This window comes from Anopheles merus, chromosome 3R, assembly GCF_017562075.2.
Source record: "Anopheles merus strain MAF chromosome 3R, AmerM5.1, whole genome shotgun sequence".
Lineage (NCBI taxonomy): Eukaryota > Metazoa > Arthropoda > Insecta > Diptera > Culicidae > Anopheles > Anopheles merus.
The window spans coordinates 8,928,370-8,948,160 of record NC_054084.1 but is presented as its reverse complement, the minus strand read 5'-3'; the positions used below and the strand labels follow the sequence as shown (position 1 = coordinate 8,948,160).

Sequence of the window (19,791 nt, the reverse complement as noted above, 5' to 3'; positions counted from 1 at the left end):
AAAGGGAAAAAGTTTATCATTTTGTAGAGCCAAATAATTTACATCATAGATGGGTGGTATCGACAAACATCGAACATCGGCATCGGCAGAAGCTGGTCAACCTGCTGATACCTGAACGACACCGGCAACCAGTTTTGCCAGCAGCTGAATTTCATTTCCATATTTCCATTCGAAATTGGAGCAAAAATAGAGCCGGACGAACAGGATGGGAGCATTTTGCCAACCTGTTGTTGGATCGTCGCTTCAAATTATGCCAAAGAGTTTGTTGTGAGAAAATGATTTACAATCAGCAGGAGGAAAAGGAATCGAAACAGAGAAACTTTTAATCCTATTTACACCGACAGAAAGATTTGCAACGTTGCTGCTTGCTTGAGGGAAATAAATATAAATAAAAAACGCTCCCCTTTTCCCTTTCGTTTGATCGTTGCGTCACATTGCGTCACGGCTCTTGGTAGGGATCATCAAAGAAGGGAAAGAAAACCGGCCATCATGTGGGTAGCTGCTGATAAATAGCTTCCCATTGCCAACGCAATCCTCCCCACCAAACTCACCTTAATTCGACAGCAGCCGTACGACACCTGGCCGGATTTTGTCTAGCTGCTTCCGATCGCACATTCTAATTCCCGTTGGCGACATGTGAACCGTGACGTGAGCGAGCATGCGGTGCTGCCGCTACATTCCTCCACGCTTCCCAATCATCAACGCGCGCCGAGGGTAAACTTTCCGGCCGGTATGTTTTATGATGTTGCTACATCTATTTCCTCACCTCCATCTGGCTGCACCTTCCAAAGGTTTATTGCCACTGTGCAGCAGAAGCGTACGGAGCCGGCGTTTCCAATCAAAATACCTTTCCACCTTTCATTTGTGTGTTTCGGGGGAGGTTAAAAACATCTCCAAAAACGTGCACACACGTCAAAACAGGGAAACACGTAGAAAAGGGTTCTCCAAGCATGCTCTGTCTCTCGCTCGTTCCCTCCATATCAATGTCTAGACGGAGACCATTAATAATTGAGAGGAAAAGCTCGTGGTGCAGGTGGCAAAACACTAGATTGTGTGACCTTTTTGCGTGGGGGGGGGGGGGGAAGCGAATAAATGAAAGACAGAAATTGGAGAACGGAAAATCTTTTGCTCTTTTGGATGATTGCTCCACTGTGACTGTGTCCGTACGTGTTGTGCCGTTGCAAAACGGAATTGACTGTTTGCCCTTTCTGCACAGCGGCACATTGGAACGCATGATTGAGACATTAAATCATGTAGGAGGTTGAAAAGAAACCTCGCCCATTTTTGGCGCTTGAACGGGGACCGGCTATAATTGAATTAACGGGAGGTTGCCTTCTCTTCTTCCCTCGATCGGGATGTTTTATGGATAGGGTAACATTAACCTTGGAATGTGTGCTATTTTTCAGCATCAGCAAAATAGGTGCCAGAAGTCGTTTCGCTCTATTTAAGAAACCTCCTTTACTCATTAAAACAAATATTTTTGCGGCAAAGCTTGCGCGACTCATCAAAAGCTCAGCAAAGCGTGCGGCAGCAAAGCCGTATCAACACACCACTAATCCTTTCCGCAACGCACATAAAAGTCATCAAAAATGAGGATCAAAAAGGTTTATTGCAAGCAGTAGTCTGTAGATTTGGCGCTTTTTTTCTACTTCTTGTACTACTAGCACGTAACAGCACGTCGTTCGGTTCTAATGACGAAAGACCACGCTGCGCCCGTGCAACGCGCACACACTGGGAACACACTTCATCAAAGGAACCTCTCACGGCGGAAAATGGGTTGCTGCGATGCGGCAGGGTTTGCTCGTGTTCATTATTTTTGCCTGCCCAAGTCTGCCAGCTTAGGACGGCGTGTCCCGAAAAGATCGGCCCATTTCGTGTTCCCAGTGTTACGTTTTTTTTCCCCTTTTTCTATGTCGAATCTCTTTCCGGCGCTCTATCTCGTAAACGTTTTTAAGCCCAAATTCAGCAAAAGATCAAATGTCGAATTGGAGTTCGCATTAAAAGAAGCATCCGCTCGAGAGATTGGATTAGGCGAATAGTGGCGGCAAACGCTTCGCTTTGAACTCTTTTATGCAGCAGCAGTCCCGAGCGTGCCTGAATGCTGTATTATGGTTGCGGCTCCTAACGGTCGAACGGATATTGGAGGCGATTATCTCGCTTCAAACACAGGGCCGGTTGCGCCGTTCGCCTGTGTTGCGTTAAGAAATGGCAGGAACAGAAAATTAAATAAACAGACCTCTACACTTATCAGTGTTATCGAGCAAACAAAAAAGCGATTCGAAATCGCTTAATTTTACACACAGCGCTGCAAAAAAAAGTACCGCCACAGCATAACATCTAGCCCGAAGTAGTACATCGCAGTCGCATTCAGATGAGCGTGCGTCACCGACAGTAATTAAAATGTCACCACATACGTAATCAACGCTTGCTTTGATGTTGTGCTGCGCGACATCTCTATTTAGACAGAAATCATACGTCGTCACAGTGACAGCGCTTCGAGGCATGTGGTATTTTGAACGGCTGTTGTGAGCTTTTTTGCCGACTGCTGTATAAGCGCTATAATACAATAATATAAAAATGTAAAACAAACGTCCATCCTCCACCTCTTCCATCTACATTATTTAAGCAGCGAATTGCTTTAACTACAATCTCTGAAGATAATTAAATTATGTTTTAATTAAACCGTGCAAGGATGTCGTCAGTTTTCCCCCTTTTTGCCAGCACAAATCACTGTCCCAAGTACTAGCCCCCTCACACTATAGGGTCTTGCCTGCTTGTAGTGATGTGTACGACAACGACAGCATTCACTTATTCATAGCAAGACGAAACACACGCTCGGCATATCTTCTTCATTACCGACCTTCGCTTTATCTAAATCGGAGCCGATATCACATCCTGCTTTTCGTCGTGGCCAAACCGTGGCGCTTCAAACGCTCCCTTCCCGTCAGCGCTTTCGGTCGCGCGGATGTGGCAACAGCAGCTCAATTTGTCACCATCGAACGTAGTCGAACCATCGTGTCTTCGGGCATGCATGAATCCGGAGGCAAGCCCGGTAAGCTATCAGCCAGCGGTGAAGGATTTTCAATTTATGTAAATTAAATTTTCCCACTAATTGAGTTGATAGTGTTTTTTCGGAGAGACGAGAGAGCCAGAGAGCAAGAGAGTTTGAGCGGTTATGGGCTCAATTTTCACAACTAAACCACAACTATTTAAATTTTCTGAAACCGTATAAACTACATTAAAGGGATTAAAACTCTCCTATGTAAAAGGAAAACCAAAATTACTACACGCCACTACAATACAGTCGATTAACAAGTTACTCACTTTGGAATGATAACAAAAAGCATCAACTGCAAGCCTTTTATTCCTTTTCCCAACGATCAACGTTGTACAATTGCTGCCGAAAGTTCCCAGAACGGACAGCGTCCAGCTCCACTTCCACAGAACGCTTTTATTCGCCCGAATAGTTTGCTTTCCAACATTTTATTGCCACTTGTTCATCGCTTGATCGCATCAGCTGCCCTCACCCGAGATTAACCGAGCGCATTAAGCTCTCCAAACGCGCTCACACCCGAGCCGAATAGCTGGGAACAATCCCGCTTCATCCCGCTTCCCAGCGAAGCGGCGAAGAATTTTACACAGCCACTTACACCCTCCTGCGGAACGATCTGCCCGCGTCTCCTCAGCAGCAGCCGGAGCTTCATTCCTTCGCACAAAACACGCACGCAACTAATTCCCATCAACCGGTTTTGCAAAACCACCGTGAAAATGTTTCCACCGGCCTGCCCGGTTCCGTGACTGAAATACGGAGAATTTAATACACGGCATATCTCGCGGAACAGCCACACGGGGCGGGGAGGGAGCAGCCAAGGGCATCGAAGAGTGGGTGTGGGCATGATATTGTAACTTCACCAGCAGAAGCAACAAATGGCGCAACTGTTGTAGAAATTCCCCCGGCTTTCCCAAGCCTTAAATCCTTTTTTTTTTTTTTGCTCTCTCTCGGAAGGGGTTTTTGCGTTACTTCACAGTGCCAAAATCCCAACACCCCTCCTCAAAACGGTATAATGTTTCCTTTATCACCGTGTACGCCACCGTCTGGGGGACGGTGTTTGTGGGAAAACGGGTAGGTATGTGTGTCATTTTTCACACAGCTTGCGTAATTAAATTTCCACCTTCTCGGGTGGGAGGCAGCATTTTTCCCAGCACAAATGGCTGCCACTTTTTCTGGCTCGTTGAGCCACCGTACCGGAAAAGAGGAGTACGGGGAGTCGCCAAAAGAATCCTTTTTAAGCTTTCCGAGAGAGAGCGTGCACTGTGTTCGAGAGTGTAGCGATTTTAAGGTGCAAGTGGCGGTATTCTGTTACATTTGGGTGTTAGCGGGTGTGTGTGTGAGTGGGTAATAAAAGCTGACGGGGTGGGGATACCTTACTTTGGCCATGACCGTGCCGTGATTTCGGTGGGCTGCCCGTTTCACCGCGTAAAGGGTAAATTTTACACTTTTTCCGAGAATAGCGGGGGAGACTCTCAAATGCAAATCATTTGAAGATTATTCCGACACATTTTCATTACGGTATGTTAATTTGATAAAGCTAATTCAATTGCAGGAGAACACTGAGCGCCATTTTAGTGTGGGAAAGCATCATAAAAAAAAGGGATCGTGATGGCCACTGTCCATTGGCCGCAGTGCAGAGAGAGTGCAATTATCGTTTGGCAACATTAACAACTCGAACGACTGTCAATGATCGCTGGTCGCTGATCGTCATCTTTAACCCTTTTAAGACATTTTTGTGGATTTTTTTGGCTGAGTGTCTTTGGGTAAATTCCTGACGATTGATTTTAATTGTTAAACTAAATATTATTCTTAAAAAAGCGTCAATTTCCACTCACCACACTACTGGTCTGCAAGTTTGCAAACGAAAACCACACGCTCACACCAATGCGCCAATGCGCAACTTTTTCAATTAATTTTCAAAACCCGGGTTCGCCCGCTTCTCCTCCCACCCAAACCCGGTGCTTACTCGCAGGATTATCGGCTTTTGAAGTTTAACAGGTGTCCAACAATGCCGCACAAATGCTACGCCAGCAAAAGTAAAGTTTCGCCCGGTGGCCACTGCTCTCCCAAGCCTTCTCCCGTACACACACACACACACACACGCACAGAAGGTTTGGAAGGCTCTGGTGAACGAGTGAACGAACCGACACCTTGTTACAAAGCGTCGTCACTGTACACTGTTGTAATCGACTGCCTCTACCCGCCGCCGGGCCAATGGTTGAGGCAGTGCAGCGCGAAGAAAAAGGTCGTTAAAATGTTTACCTAGCCACAAAGTGCGTTTTATGAGGCACAGGGCGTTCGCTCGGCAACAACTTTTCGGCCCAAAAACCACGCACCGTCGACGGTTGACGGCGACGATGATGATCATGGCGACGGTTGCCGTCTCACGGCATTCTTCGATGAAGTGCGTTTGTTAGCAAAAGCAATGTTTGGTGGTGGTTTTTCCCGTGACAAAATACAAAGCGTGGCACGAAGGGAAGGAAAATAGGGTGTTTGTTTTGGTCGTGCTTTATGGCTTAAAGGTGTAGCGACAAATCGATGCGCCAGGAGACTAATAAAGTAACTCAAAAGTCAAACTTCATCCACCACACATTGTAACAAGTGTAGCCAACGAAAACGTTGAATACTGTGATTTAAAAATTACAATAAAAAGCGTGATATCAGTTGGGAAAAGGAAGTTAAATTACACATCGTTACAACACACGTACATGTCATTACTTTATGCTAATTCTTCACCATCGATGGCACACAAAAAAACAACGGCACAATCCGTTCGTTGATATAAACAATTCCGCCTGTCCGTGCCAGGACAGCCACGGCCACTGTAGTGCGGTGGAAAGTGGAAAATTAATATTCCAAACACTTTCCATCGATGCATGCTGCTGCTCGAGATGCTCGTTCCATGGACACGGAGACGCCCATGGTACCCTGTACGTGAGTATGTTGTTTATTTTCCCTCGCACATCCACACGATTGGACGCCCGTTTGTAAGGAACAAATGTGCAATTATACAGTGTTTTTATTCCGTGAAACGTATTGTTGGTTAGCCGTCTTTGTATGGCGATTAGTTTTACGCTTCGCACGAGGCGGCTAATGGACGTGTGCGCACAGTGAAGGCAAAATATAACACAGGATGTAACTAAACATCCCATGGCCGGGCTAATAAAACCTACCAAGCACAAACGGATGCTTGCTGTTCACAAAAAAAAAAAACAAAAAACGATGCAACAATTTTTCACTCCCACAAACTTCCTTCGCATCGTCGAAGGATGCCGGATGTAGAAGCTGTACGTCCGGGTAAAAAGTAACAGGACTTGAACTAGTGTTGGCCGTTCCGGTCCGAACCTAGTAAAAAAGTTCCGTTCTTTATGTAGGCCGTTCCGTTCCGATCCTTTATACAAAATCGTTCCGTTCCGTTCATTCCGTTCTTTCCGTTCATTCCGTTCCGTTCATTCCGTTCATTCCGTTCATTCCGTTCCGTTCCGTTCCGTTCATTCCGTTCATTCCGTTCCGTTCCGTTCATTTCGGTCTTTCCGTTCTTTCCGTTCATTCCGTTCCGTTCAATTCGTTCTTTCCGTTCACTCCGGTCTTTGCCGCTTCAATATTGTTAGCAAGGTGCTATCGTTCGTGCGTTCCGTTCTTTGAAAAAACCGGCTTTGGCCGGCTGTTGCTTGCTGCATGCAAGATACTTGTTCACTCTTTCTCGCACACAGTATGTGTTGCCTGTGCACTCTCCCATGCTCACAGGAATATTCATCGCACTTCGTCGCGTATCGTTTATAAAAATCGTGATAAGCGAAACCAAAAATGGTGTTGCATTTGGTATTATGGTGCAATTTGTAACATCTATTATACTTTTTGTTATAATTTAGCTTATCTTAACTAGACAAATAATTATTATAAAATTTAAATCTGTACTCATATGGCAGAACTGGTTGGAAAAAATGTATTATAATATGTGAGTATGAACAACGAAGAATAAAATGTATTTATTTTTTATGCCACGATATCCACTTGATCCATGATTCCAATATTTAGCCATTCGATTCTAAGCATTCTGTTCCATTCGACAACCGTTTGAGTGCCGTGATGTTGTAAACGATTTATGTAAAAACAAAAACTATTTGTTTTAAGTAGTAAGTGAAATTCAAATAATTAGTCAATCTCGTGATACAATCGTCAACTCGGACCACTCAATAACTTCGGCATGGGTAAAATCCTCGAATGGATCGTGCCCCCATACGCTGGGATGATTATCCTGCTATGGGCATTTAAGTTACTGATTGCCAAGCCTATCAGTGGTACAGGAAGGCTTTGATCGAAAATGGTCGTCGCATCTAAAAAGTTAAAAAATGCTAGATAATAAATGCATGCTTTATATTAGCACAGCTGGTACAGCTTACTGGACATAGATTGAACCCATCTAGATTTGGTGTCAGATATGATTTCAGATTGAAGAAACGCCTTTTTATATCCTGTAACAATTAACAACCCCCCCCCCCCCCCCCCCCCGGGTGACAGTTTGGCTTCTAAGCTCTGGGTCGGTACTTTTGCACCCCAGGTTCACGTTCCGTTCTTTTTGAAAAATGAACTAGTTCCGTTCCGTTCCTTTTTTTAACGAAATTCCCAACACTAACTTGAACCGACACGCTTATAGATACACAAACAAATTTAGGGAACATTCTCGAGCGTCATAATACAGGACAAGTCGTACGCACAACAATTTTCCGGTAAGAATTTCTCAGCATTTTCTAACCGTCTTGGTGATGCATCGAAAAAGCTACAGCCAAATTAATTGCTTCAGTTAACAAATTAACAAACAAAACCCGGCAATAAAAGCGACGGTCCCTTTCGGCAGAAACATAACGCCACGTGTTTCACATTCCGCTTGTGGCATTTGTTCGCGGTACGATTATAAACAATTATCCCCGTCAGCCCGTCACGCGTGGTGGGTAACACGTTTTCAGCCCGGCAGAAGTATTGAGGCAATTTAAAACTTTTATCAATTATCATCCATTCAGATCGGGTCGAATTTTTGCACGGCTGCCCCACCACTGTTCCTTCCCCTCGCACCGTTTGATCTAATGCGTTCCTAAGCGAGTAAAGTCAACTTTTCCCGGAGCGATTAGCGCTGAACGCAAATGAATGTCGGATGCTTATTGTCAACTCCAACCGTTTCAACTCCATTAGCGACGGTCCTAGGGGAAAGAGTATTTTATGAGGAAAGGACAGAAATAGATGTTAAAGCAGGGAAACATAAAATTGACGATCGCTGCGAACAATCATTTAACGTGAGTTGAAAATGAAAGGGAAATTAGTTGTGCTGAGGAAACCCTGTATTGTGTGAATGACAGGATGTTTTGTGAAACATATGTTTTGGGGTCACATTTAAATTCCATTTGAACAAAACATGTAAAAAATAAAATAAAAACAAGCACACAATTTTCCAACAACAACAAAAAACGAATATTAAAGCCCAGCATGCTATAAAATAAAAGCTACCATAAAATTATTACTAGCAAGCCATAATTTCAAAATTTTCTGTGGTGCTCAACTTATTTTGAAACATTATAGCAAAATAATTGCACTTTTTTTTAGTTAAAAATTTTATTTTGTAAATGTGATTTACAACAAATGCATTATTTACTATGATTAAAAGTTGCAAAAACTACTCGTAATGAAAGAAAATACAAATTTGTGGTTATTAAATTTACTTTTCTGGGTAGGTTTCTATCAAATATGTTTCAATATTAATATTCTGTTGAAATAATTTATAAAACTGATTTATGCACTGCATTTATACACGAGTAAAGAAGTTTCAATTCCTCGTAGCTCTGAAAAACAAAGTCAAAGCGATTAATTTTCTTTAATAAAATTAAGCTAACACATACTATACAAACATACCTTCAACATGCTCCTCGGGATCAAACAGTTCAATCGAGAACACAGCTCCACAAAGCTCGGCCTCTCCTGAGGTTCTTGCTTCCAGCAGTGCCGCATAATTTGGTACACTTCATCGTTGGCGTACTTCGGTGTGGGCAGCGTACTCACACACTCAAAACTATCAGCAAACCGCCCGTGTGGTATCAATCCCCAGCAAGGATCACAGCCCAACGAAAACAGCTCCCAGAGTAGTACACCATAAGACCATACGTCTGAGCTGCTAGTGAATGTTCCATCGCTTTGCAAGCATTCTGGTGCTATTCGTTCTAGCGATAGGATGCTTTGCGGAGTCAGCTTATTGAACAGTTGCAGTCGGCAAGGTGATCCAAAGCCACTGAGCTTCACGATGTTGCCCTCACCGAGCAGTACATGGCGAGTGGAGAGATTGCCGTAGACAAAGTCACGAGAAGCGAGGTATTGCAAGCCCCATGCGATCTGGTATGACCAGTAGAGCAAGTCTATTTTACCAAAGGTGTATCGTTGAGGACGTAATCTAACCCTACTGAGAAGGATGAAAGATAATCAAAGAAAGAGTGGAGAAGCTCGGTTGTGTGGCTTAAACTTACCCAATGTTTTCTGCAATTTCATCATCACCTTCCTCACGGTAAGCGTGTCGATGTTTGAGCAAAAAGTCTTTCAAATTACCAAACCGACAGTATTCTGTTATCACAAAGAACTCGCCTAGAAATAAACAACATCAGTGCTTTGATGTAAGACATCAACACCAACATTCCTTACCATGTACCATGTTTTCCGTAACAATCCCAAGAAAATTTAAAACATTCACATGATGCCCCACCTGTACGTAAATCTTGAGCTCTTCCAAAAGATCTTGCGTATCAAAGCGCTTTACTGCTTCCTTCGCCATCACTTGAATTTCCAACGCCGGATCGCCAGCAACTCCCGTTACGATCGCTTTCCAATAGACACCATATTCACCCTGCCGGAGCCTTTCGACAAGTTGTACCTTCTCTCTCGGAAAGTGATGCACTTTTGCTGTCATGTCTGATGTCTTAGGACCCCCATTCGCACTACTGCCGCTGGGAATGGTCTTCCCTTCCCACGATCGTTTATACGCGTGTGCGACGCAAATCACGATCATGAGCACTAAACATATGATGCCAACAACTGTAATGAGCATCATGGCTAGGGTTTTCCTCTGATAATCACTGTACTCTAGATGTTGCAGTGAAATCGCGGTCGATCTGTTGCCTTGATCCGACCAAACATCACAGACAAGTATACCGGGCGCCTTCAGAATCGTGTTCAACCATTGCTTCTTTTCGTCATCTCGCACAATGTCGCTTTCCCCTGCCTGCAAATAATCGTATCGTAAGCAACCATTTCACACAACAAAGCACATGCGTTACAATTTCCAGCCTCAGCTTGACGTTGCTCGTACGACACTCGTTCCACCGTTGCGTTTCACATGGTATGAAGGAAAGGTTAAACTTTGGATTTTCTAGCCCTTCGCCTGCCTGACACAACAACTGCAGGAAGTTCATGTCCTGCTGCAGCTTTGCAACGGTGCTGCAAAGCCCGCTCCCTAAATGACTGCAATTTGCCCACTTTCTTCGTGAATTCGTGCACTGGCTATGTGCATCTTGCGAGGCAGCAATGGAAACTAGCACACCCTGGTGCAATTCGTAAGCACAATTCGTTACCCGTTTTTCGACACGCCAAACCGACATGCAACAACTACAAACGTTCCATTACATCTGTGAGGGTAATTCAAATTGTTATAATGTACACACTATCGATATCAAGATCTTTCTACGCTCACACACACTCAACGTTCAGGCTCACTTACCTCTCATTATCTCAATTTTCGCTTCGTTTCGGATGTCGCATACAACTTTCACACACACATTCTGCAAATACATTTGCTGCATTTTGTGTTGCTCGTTTTCTTCATTCTTTCTTGGAAAATTAGTCATAGTACATCGAACGATTTTAATGCTTGCTCTTTTTTAATAATAATGCTATCGCTACTGGTTCGGCCTGGCAGCGGTTTCGTTAGTGTGTTGTTGTTGTTGTTGCTGTTTGTTGTTTTCTGTCGCGGAAAGGCATTTTGCAACTGTTGTTGGCTTCTCGCCCGCTGGAGCAAGAGCACCAAACGCGGTGTCACAGAGCGATTAGTGTTACGGCAAGGTTGCATTCTTTGTGCATTTCCCAGTGGACGGACGTTACACATTGGCGTTACAGAAGCTTGGAGAATGGGGGAGGAGTTTGTGTGCACGCTTAAATCACCAGCTGGTTGCGGTATCGGGGTGGTTCCGGAAAATCGCCCAAGTATTCCGAGTGCTTGATGCCAAAGCTGTAGGCCGGCACGTGGCCAAGGTTAATCTGTCGATCGTGATGGGAATGTGCATGCAGTATGATGCAGCAAGGATGAGATGATGGCGTCGATGATGATGACGATGATGATGGCCCACATCATCCCCCCGGGGAGCATGTCGTCGAAGCACGTTCGAAGATGAATAAAACAGAACCATGGACAAAAATACCACATGTAGAAAAAGACAATTATAATTGAATGTTCACAGCTAAGTATAGAAAAGCTTGGCGTCTTCTTCACGTCCAAAAGCATGTTTTCAAACTGTTCACATATTTGGGAGCTTTCTGTGCCACATAGTTGGAGTGCCGAATGGAAAAGGAATAGGCAGGTACTTTTTGAAACAGATTCAAAACCTGGGACAAAATAACCAACAACAAAAATCAGTAATTAAAATCATAATGAACAATGAGACAACAAAATCATACATTCGTGAGGAACGCATTGTAGGAGGAAAACAAAAGGGTTGCACAGTTAAAACCAAGGACCTGCTGCGGCACCGAACACAAACGTGGCCTACCTTTTCCGGATAGTGTGCCGCCGGGCCCGGCTTGAGCGCTTCGTCCGTCGGCCGCCGGAACCGGGTGGCCATCGAGAACATGGGCGCCCGTCTTACCAGCGGATCGATCTTCGCATCATAGTGACCGGGACCGGGGAACCCAATGCACTCAGGAAGGGTCTGCTTCTGTCGCCCGGTGATTGTGTAGGCTGGCGCCGAACGGATCGGCCCTTCCTTGCTCGAACCGAGCACGTTCGGGATGTGGTATTCGTTTGGAGCTGTTGGCACCGCCGATGATCGTATTCCGTTCAGTCCGCGGGCAAAGCAAGATGGAAAGAGTCGGAACGAAACGGGTCACGAAATGGGGAAGCTTTACACCGTACCATGGGAGGTCTAGAGGGAATCATGAGATTGAAGACCCCTGGAGGGCTCGTTTCCTCCACACAGTAAGCCAGTAGGATGGGGGGGGGGGAGTATTTTGAGAACTAGACCAACACAGGAAGATGCCGGTGACGGTACCACGATGCACGTAAACATAACTCGGGGTAGCACAGAAAGCGATTAGGAACAAACGAAAGCACAAACTACCTACAGGCAACTTTGCCCTTAAAACACTATCAACGGCAGCGCTACTAACTAAATATGCAAACGACACACGACACTACTGTAACAGGATCGGGCCCACAGTGTGCCCGTAGACATCCCTGGGGAGATACAACATGGGTGGGGGCTTCGGTCCTAGGCCCGGAAGTGACCGGTGCACACCATGCGCTGGTGCTGCACATTGGCCAGCTGCTTCACACCGGCAATGCAGTTCGGTACGAGTCCTTCGCCGATCGCCTCCACCGAAGCGGATGAGTGCTCCTCCGTGGTGGTCTTTCGTTCGCGGACCATCTTCATCGAACCGCCCGCTGTTCTCGTGGTGGTAACGGTCGTGAACGTACTGCCGTCCTGTCCGTTCTGCACCACGGTGGAGCTGGTGGTGGCGTTCTTGCTTTCGCTACGATTGTCAACCGTCGAGCTGGCACCGTTTGTGATCACCATCGCTTTCATGGCGGCTACAGCGGTCGCTTCATCACTCGTCACTACTGTACACGCGCGTGACATGCAACATGCACAGAAACAGAAAGCGTACACAGGGTTCGAATACAAACCAACAGGGAACAACAACGGGAAAAGAAGAAGAAGAAGAAAAAAAACAGATACGAGTATTCGATAACGGTTCATGCAGAGATGAAGGTAACGTGTAGTAACGTAACAATTCGCATGCGCAACACAACGCAACGGATGGGAGAGAAAAGCGCAAAAAAGCATTACCTGGACCGTCGTGAGTGATCGTTTCGTGATTTACCTTCACGCCAAAGCTGTACGCTGGAGAGCAGTCGTTTTTACACTTTTCCGGTTGGTAGGCCGATGGTGCTGGAAGAGGAGCAGAGTTTGAAGATGGTGTCAGATGCAATGGACAAAGCGTTGGTCTTTTGTAGCCTTACCCGGTGTATCTCTCATCGTTTCGCCTTTATGTTTGATGCCAAACGTGTACGCTGGTGAGTGATCAAGCTTCACCTTATCCGGGTTGTAGGAACCGGGTGCTGTGGAGTGTAAAAACAGAGTCATTAAATCATGCTCAGGGACAGTTTAGTAAATGCTGTGCTTGTTACTATAGCTATTCTTAACCACATGAAACTCCTACAATATGAAGCTTGTAGCGATACGTTTAACAAAGAACCCATATTTCTTAAAAGAACTCCTATCTAATCAACCTCAGCAACTTACCTGGGACATCATTCGGCTTCTCGCGGTTCACCTTGATTCCGAACGGATACGCCGGCGAATGGTCCAGCTTTACCTTTTCCACCGAGTACGTGCCCGGGGCAGGCGTCAAGTCCACCTTATCGATCACAGGCTTCACACCGAACGTGTAGGCCGGGCTACTGTCCAGCTTGGCCGCCTCCGGGTTGTACGCTCCGGGCGCGGGAATAATATCAATCTTGTCAATGTGTGGCTTCACACCGAACGTATAGGCCGGATGGTGGATGATGTACTTCTCCGGCGAGTATGCGCCCGGGGCCGGCGTTGGATTCACCTTCGTCGTCTGCGGCTTCACACCGAACGTATAGGCCGGCGTGTGCGAATCGTGCACCTTCTCCGTATCGTACGCTCCCGGGCCCGGTATGATGCTGGGCCTCTCCACATTCGTCTTAATGCCGAAGGAGTACGCTGGGCAGGATGTCTTGTCGATCACTTTGTCCGCATCGTACGCACCCGGTCCGGGAACAATGTGAGGCTTCTCCAGGCTGTGCTTAACGCCGAACGAGTACGCGGGCGAAGATTTGTCGATCACCTTATCCGCATCGTACGCACCCGGTCCCGGGATGATGCTGGGCTTTTCGACGTTCGTTTTAACTCCAAACGAGTACGCGGGCGACGACTTATCAATCGCTTTGTCCGCATCGTACGCGCCCGGTCCGGGAATGATGCTCGGTTTCTCTACGTTCGTCTTCACGCCGAAAGAGTACGCCGGCGAAGACTTGTCATGCAGCTTATCAGCGTCATAAGCCCCTGGTCCAGGAATTGCATTGGGCTTCTCAAGGTTAGGCTTCACTCCAAAGGAATACGCTGGAGTCGATTTGTCGTGCACTTTGTCCGCATCGTACGCTCCAGGTCCGGGAATAGTATTAGGCTTTTCCACATTTGTCTTCACACCGAACGAGTATGCAGGGGAAGACTTATCAATCACTTTTTCGGCATCGTACGCCCCAGGTCCAGGAATGGAGTTCGGCTTCTCGAGGTTAGGCTTCACTCCGAACGAGTACGCGGGAGTAGTTTTGTCGTTCACTTTGTCCGCATCGTACGCTCCAGGGCCGGGAATAGTGTTAGGCTTTTCCACATTCGCCTTCACGCCGAATGAGTACGCTGGGGAAGACTTGTCAATCACTTTGTCAGCGTCATACGCTCCCGGTCCCGGGATGGCGCTGGGTTTCTCCAAATTCGTCTTTACTCCGAACGAGTACGCTGGAGATGATTTGTCGTTCGCTTTGTCGGAATCGTAAGCACCCGGTCCGGGAACAGCATTGGGCTTGTCCGGCATGTGCTTCACTCCGAACGAGTACGCTGGAGTTGATTTGTCGTGCACTTTATCCGCATCGTACGCCCCAGGGCCTGGGATTGCGTTCGGTTTCTCCAAGTTTGTCTTAACTCCAAACGAATAGGCTGGAGACGACTTGTCGTTCACCTTGTCGGAATCGTACGCTCCCGGTCCTGGAACAACGCTAGGCTTATCCACATTCGTCCTTGCACCGAACGAGTACGCCGGTGCGGACTTATCAATAACTTTATCCGCATCGTAGGCTCCAGGGCCAGGAATAGCGTTAGGCTTTTCAGCGTTGCCCTTCACACCGAAGGAATAGGCCGGAGATGATTTGTCGTGCACTTTATCGGCATCGTATGCACCCGGACCGGGCACAAGATTCGGTTTCTGCACGTTGGCCTTCACACCGAACGAGTACGACGGCGTTGCATGATCAACCCGATCCGCATTGTACGCTCCAGGCCCCGGGACTTGGTTCGGTTTAGCAACGTCCGGTCGCAGCCCAAACGAGTACGCCGGGGACTTCCCATCCACCTTGTCTGCATCGTACGCTCCCGGACCAGGATTGGCACTTGGTTTGTCTTGCTTGGTGCGCGAGCCGAAGCTGTACGCAGGGCTACTATCTACTTTGGCCTTCTCGGGAGAGTAAGCACCGGGCGCGGGCACGTTGTCCGGTTTATCGATTGTCGGTCGGATGCCAAAGCTGTACTTCGGCGTTGAGTCTAGGTTTGCCTTCTCCGGGCAGTAGGCGCCGGGCGCCGGCGTCACATTCGGCTTCGCCACCTTCGTGCGCATGCCGAAGCTGTACGCCGGCTGATGGTCCAGGTTCACCTTCTCCACCTGGTAGGCGGACGGGCCGGGCGTATTGTTCGGTTTGTCATGGTTGATGCGCATGCCGAATGCAAATGCGGGTGAGTGATCGATCAGCTTCTTCGCCTTTTCCGGCTCGTAAGCGCCCGGTGCTGTTGAGTGCGGCGATGATGAAACGTGTGCGATGTGATGCGGATGAACGTGCCAAGAGCAAACCAGACCAGCAGGTAATAGGATAGGCAGCCAACAATGGGGATGCAAATGAAACAACAAACGCACGGAAAAGAGGTTCGTTAAGCAATGGTTTCGTACTAGTGCTATGATTTGCAGCTTTGCAACAGTGTGGGTCGTCACCCTTACGTACCAGGATTGGAGTTGGGCTTCTCGATCGCGGGCCGAATGCCGAAGCTGTACGCAGGGGTTGTGTTTAGCTTTACTTTCTCCGGCTCGTATGCACCAGGGGCGGGCGTGTTGTTCGGCTTCTCGACGATCGTCTTCAGGCCGAAACTGTACGCCGGTTTCTTATCCAGCGCGAGTGCCTTTTCCGGCTGGTACGCTCCGGGAGCTGGAAGAAGGAAAAGGATACGATCATGGGGATATTAACACACCTACTTCAGAGTTGCAAAGGCACTACCCACTCGAGGCCACTTACCCGGCGTTTCTTCAATCTTTTCCGGTATAACTTTCAGTCCGAAGCTATACTTGGGTGATTTGTCTTTCAATACTTTCTCCGGTGAGTAGGTACCGGGTGCTGGAGAAGAACAAACACACGCAAAACATCTTCAACTGTTGCCGAAACGAGGACAAGTTCTTCAACCCAAAACTTACCCGGTGTATCGTTGCGGATTTTGCTCTCGGTTTTGATGCCAAAGGAAAACTTCGGGGTGCTATCTAATGCTACACGTTCGGGCTTATAGTCTCCGGGAGCTAAAAAGTATATATGGCACGGCGGGAAGGGCATTTTTCGTGGGTGGGTTTTCATTCTTCTTGCATTTTCTTAACCAAACAAACCAGCAGCTTGGTCGGTTTGAAAAGTTTCTTTGATGGGGTTAGCGCGGTTCTTACGAGCGGTGATGATACGATGGGATGAGAGAGGTTTAGTTTTCATGATTCAGGCTAAGCTACAACCCACAAAACGCTACTCAACACTCTACACTACTCTCCTGTGCCAAAACAAACCGCACACCAATCGCACAAACGAAAAAGGTGCAAAACTCATACACACTACGTTTTGGTTTTGATTTTTCGAACGGGTTAAGGGAACTACACGCTACGGAGATGCAAGCAAAAAGCTGACGACACAAGCCCAAGGAATAGTTCGCATCTGCCTCCTCATCGAGCGGCCCCTTGTGTTAGTTCTAGTTCTCTGTGACTAAAGGCTTATTGTGTGGCAAGAAAGACCTTCGTGGCGTATGAATGATGAGGCGGTGACGCATGAAGATGTTTGATGAGCCTCTCGGATGTGTTTGTATGAGTATGGTCTGATCTATGAAGCAATGAGAGAACATGAAAGCGCTTCTTGGGGATGCACTAAGGTAATGAAGAATGAGATTGATGAAACATGATCAGTATGTAAGTGTGACCCCTGCCGCTGTTGCCCTGCTTTCCAATCGGACCAGTGTGTGTGGATGACCTTTCCGGGATGATAATGATGCGGCATAATGTCAGTTCCCTCTATACCCCCTCACATATACCCCCCCCCCCCTCCCCGGCACGGAAGCAACAAGTGAAGGATGGAAGCAGTCGCTCCTCTCCCCAAGTACGCTACCTGGTGTTTGGCTGGTCGGGTTGGGCGGTTTCTTCACGCCGAACGTGTACTTCGGTGCCGATTTGACCAGCATTTTGTCCGCCTTCTCGATGTTGTACTCGCCCGGCGCCGGCGTCAGATACTTCGGTATCTCTTTCGGGCGGCTCTGCAAGCAGTAGGCCGGCGGTGCATCCTTCCCTTTGCACCCGAGCCCGGTGATGTTGTACAGTGGGCCCGGGCTGAACGACTCCGTGCGGGGTTTGTGTCGCTGGCCGAAGCTGTAGGCGGGTGCGGCTTGCCGTTTCGAGTCTACCACTTTCGTACCTAAAATGGAAGAACCGAAAATGAAGCGGACCGAGTTAGAAACGTTAGCTATAAAACGGGCGGGTTCTCTTTTGGGCCATTCGGGCCGGCTAATCTGGCTCAAAATAACGTTTCGCAAGCAGGCTTTGCCTTTCATGTGTGTGTATCTCGCGGTTGCTATTAAATCTCGCAGCTAATTATTCAATCTTTAGTGCTTTTTTAAGTTTTCTCACTGTGGCACACTCGTAACAGCTGTGTGGGTGCACCGGTTCGCCCGTTAGTCGCACCTAGTTTCACTATTTCCATTAAGTGGTTGATAATTTCACGCAAAACATTCCCCGATCGTTTGCTTTTTTGCCATGCCTCTGTGTATGAATATGGTAGCAAAATAAATATTTATTACCAAATGACCATATAGACAGGAAGCGGGGTGGACGGGCGACGCTGTAAGCCGAAACCGAGATGGGTCACATTGCGTGTGACGCGGTTCTCTTCCGTCGTCGCTCATCGCCTTATAAGGCAATGTGGAACTTTTTTGTCGAGATTGTCGAGATACTGTGGCCGTGCCCGAGAGCGGTATTATTGCGCACTTGTTTGCTTTTTTCAATCAACAACAACAACAACAACAGCCGAGCGCTCCGGTGGCTTCCACACGCTCAGTTCAACGCCCACCAGAACGCTCCGCTCCGAGGTTCCGTTTGCAGTTTGACGCTCAAGAGCACGCGGCCTTCACGTTGCTGCCTCCTGGGTGAGCACAGATTGAAACGCACGGTTTGATCTTAATTCGATCGGACATTACACACCGAGAGAGGCTCCCCACGGTGGCAGACAGCCAACTGGGAGACGCGAAGAAGATGACGGCGAACCCGGTACGAAGCCCACGCATTCCCAACCCTGTTGCCCGTGACTCACCGAGCAGTTGTGGTAGCAGATACTGTGGCCCTGGGCCACGGTGCTCCGCCGCGATCGGTCCCCGCCGCTTCGTCGGCGTCCAGGGGCGCTGCTCGAACCCACCCATCACGCGGTAGGAGGAATCACGATAGTGCCGCTTGATGGTAGTGCTCTTGTGCCGGTAGGTGGTGCTGCTGCTGCTGCTGCTCGCTGTCGTCGACAGATGTTTCGTACTGGCTAGCACAACCTGGTGAAATAGGGCAAAAGGGCGCATTTAGAAATGATGTGCTTCAAAATGTTGTTTGCAGAAATACACGCTCCACATTCACTGCTGTCCATTACCATCTTGCTTGGAACACACGGCACTAATAGGGGGAAAAACACACAATTTTCACCAAAAACCAAATCCTACTGGAATTTCACCCTTTTTCGAATTATAAAAGTGGCTGCAATGAGTTCAAACGGTTGAAATTTCATCAAAAACCTGAAAATGAAATTTTACGAACAGAGAAACGGCGTTATTTTCTTCGCCAAAAACACATCTCCACGCTTCCTGCCCACGTTCAGATTACAGCAAAGTAAGGGCACGAACGGGAGCTGTCAAACGCGCGGGCGCATGGCTTGCTGCGCTATTGTTTGCCAAGTTTAGTCAAAAATCATTTACAGCTTTTGCTTTTGTTATTTATTATTTGTTAAAGCTCCGGCCAGCATTTCGCATTTCCTCGCGGAAGATGATGTTAATAAATGGGTGCAAGCAATGTACGGGGCTCTCGCACTGCAATCAGCCCACAAATCACACAAAAAAAAGGCACGAGGCAAGGGGTTAAATGGATGAAGTTATAATTATGGGAAACAGACGACGGGAAACGGGCCAGGTTTATTGCTTCCTTTGCCCGGAAGAAAGTCCAACGCCGCCCAACTGCTGTGGCCGAAGAGTGTGCATGCACACTCGGGCTGGAAAAACTTTTGCTACGCTACCCCGCTACCACACTCCAACCCGACAGCTCTGATGCTTTCAAGGATATTTAGCCCCTCGCGTAAAAGAAAGCTCCATCATGCAACTCCGTGAACAAGTGCAATGATTAGTGTGTGTGTGTGTGCCGGCGTGCACACGAACTGTCCA

The 19,791-nt window shown here is 47.5% G+C and overlaps 3 protein-coding genes across 8 annotated transcripts in view; all 3 read right to left on the bottom strand.

Annotated features, from left to right (window-relative positions):
• Positions 1 to 8,684: 8,684 nt before the first annotated feature.
• LOC121597252 (vascular endothelial growth factor receptor 1-like) lies at positions 8,685 to 10,686 on the bottom strand. Of its 3 annotated transcripts, none has more exons than XM_041922885.1 (5): positions 10,366 to 10,686; positions 9,734 to 10,310; positions 9,562 to 9,655; positions 8,957 to 9,497; positions 8,685 to 8,886 (listed from the first exon to the last, which is right to left on the bottom strand). In XM_041922885.1, exons 1-5 carry the CDS (start codon positions 10,684 to 10,686, stop codon positions 8,824 to 8,826), a joined length of 1,596 nt encoding a protein of 531 aa, XP_041778819.1. In that variant the 3' UTR covers positions 8,685 to 8,823. The 3 variants fall into 3 exon arrangements, with proteins under 3 accessions (XP_041778819.1, XP_041778818.1, XP_041778817.1); XM_041922884.1 differs by having other exon boundaries at positions 8,686 to 8,886; positions 8,957 to 9,494; positions 9,562 to 9,676; XM_041922883.1 differs by having other exon boundaries at positions 8,687 to 8,886; positions 9,562 to 9,676.
• Positions 10,687 to 10,873: 187 nt separating this feature from the next.
• On the bottom strand, positions 10,874 to 12,183 carry LOC121595457 (outer dense fiber protein 3-like; the record flags this gene model as incomplete). The annotated part of the gene is made up of 2 exons (XM_041919461.1): positions 10,874 to 11,341; positions 11,851 to 12,183. Coding segments are annotated over 2 exons (438 nt in total), but the record flags the coding sequence as incomplete, so codon positions are not given.
• LOC121597250 (proline-rich extensin-like protein EPR1) overlaps positions 12,173 to 19,791 on the bottom strand; it is a 14,839-nt gene continuing 7,220 nt past the window's right edge. Inside the window, exons 1-11 of one of the 4 annotated variants that reach the window (XM_041922871.1) lie at positions 19,175 to 19,284; positions 19,011 to 19,114; positions 18,690 to 18,915; positions 17,496 to 17,798; positions 16,556 to 16,654; positions 16,380 to 16,478; positions 16,092 to 16,292; positions 13,603 to 15,879; positions 13,320 to 13,418; positions 13,147 to 13,248; positions 12,173 to 12,917 (exon numbers count right to left, since the gene is read on the bottom strand). In XM_041922871.1, coding sequence (XP_041778805.1) covers positions 12,568 to 12,917; positions 13,147 to 13,248; positions 13,320 to 13,418; positions 13,603 to 15,879; positions 16,092 to 16,292; positions 16,380 to 16,478; positions 16,556 to 16,654; positions 17,496 to 17,798; positions 18,690 to 18,915; positions 19,011 to 19,013 — 3,759 coding nt within the window. In that variant the 5' untranslated portion in view covers positions 19,014 to 19,114; positions 19,175 to 19,284 and the 3' untranslated portion in view covers positions 12,173 to 12,567. Of the gene's footprint in view, positions 12,918 to 13,146; positions 13,249 to 13,319; positions 13,419 to 13,602; positions 15,880 to 16,091; positions 16,293 to 16,379; positions 16,479 to 16,555; positions 16,655 to 17,495; positions 17,799 to 18,689; positions 18,916 to 19,010; positions 19,153 to 19,174; positions 19,285 to 19,791 lie in introns of those variants that run through there. The other 3 variants (XM_041922870.1, XM_041922872.1, XM_041922873.1) reach the window with 3 other exon arrangements.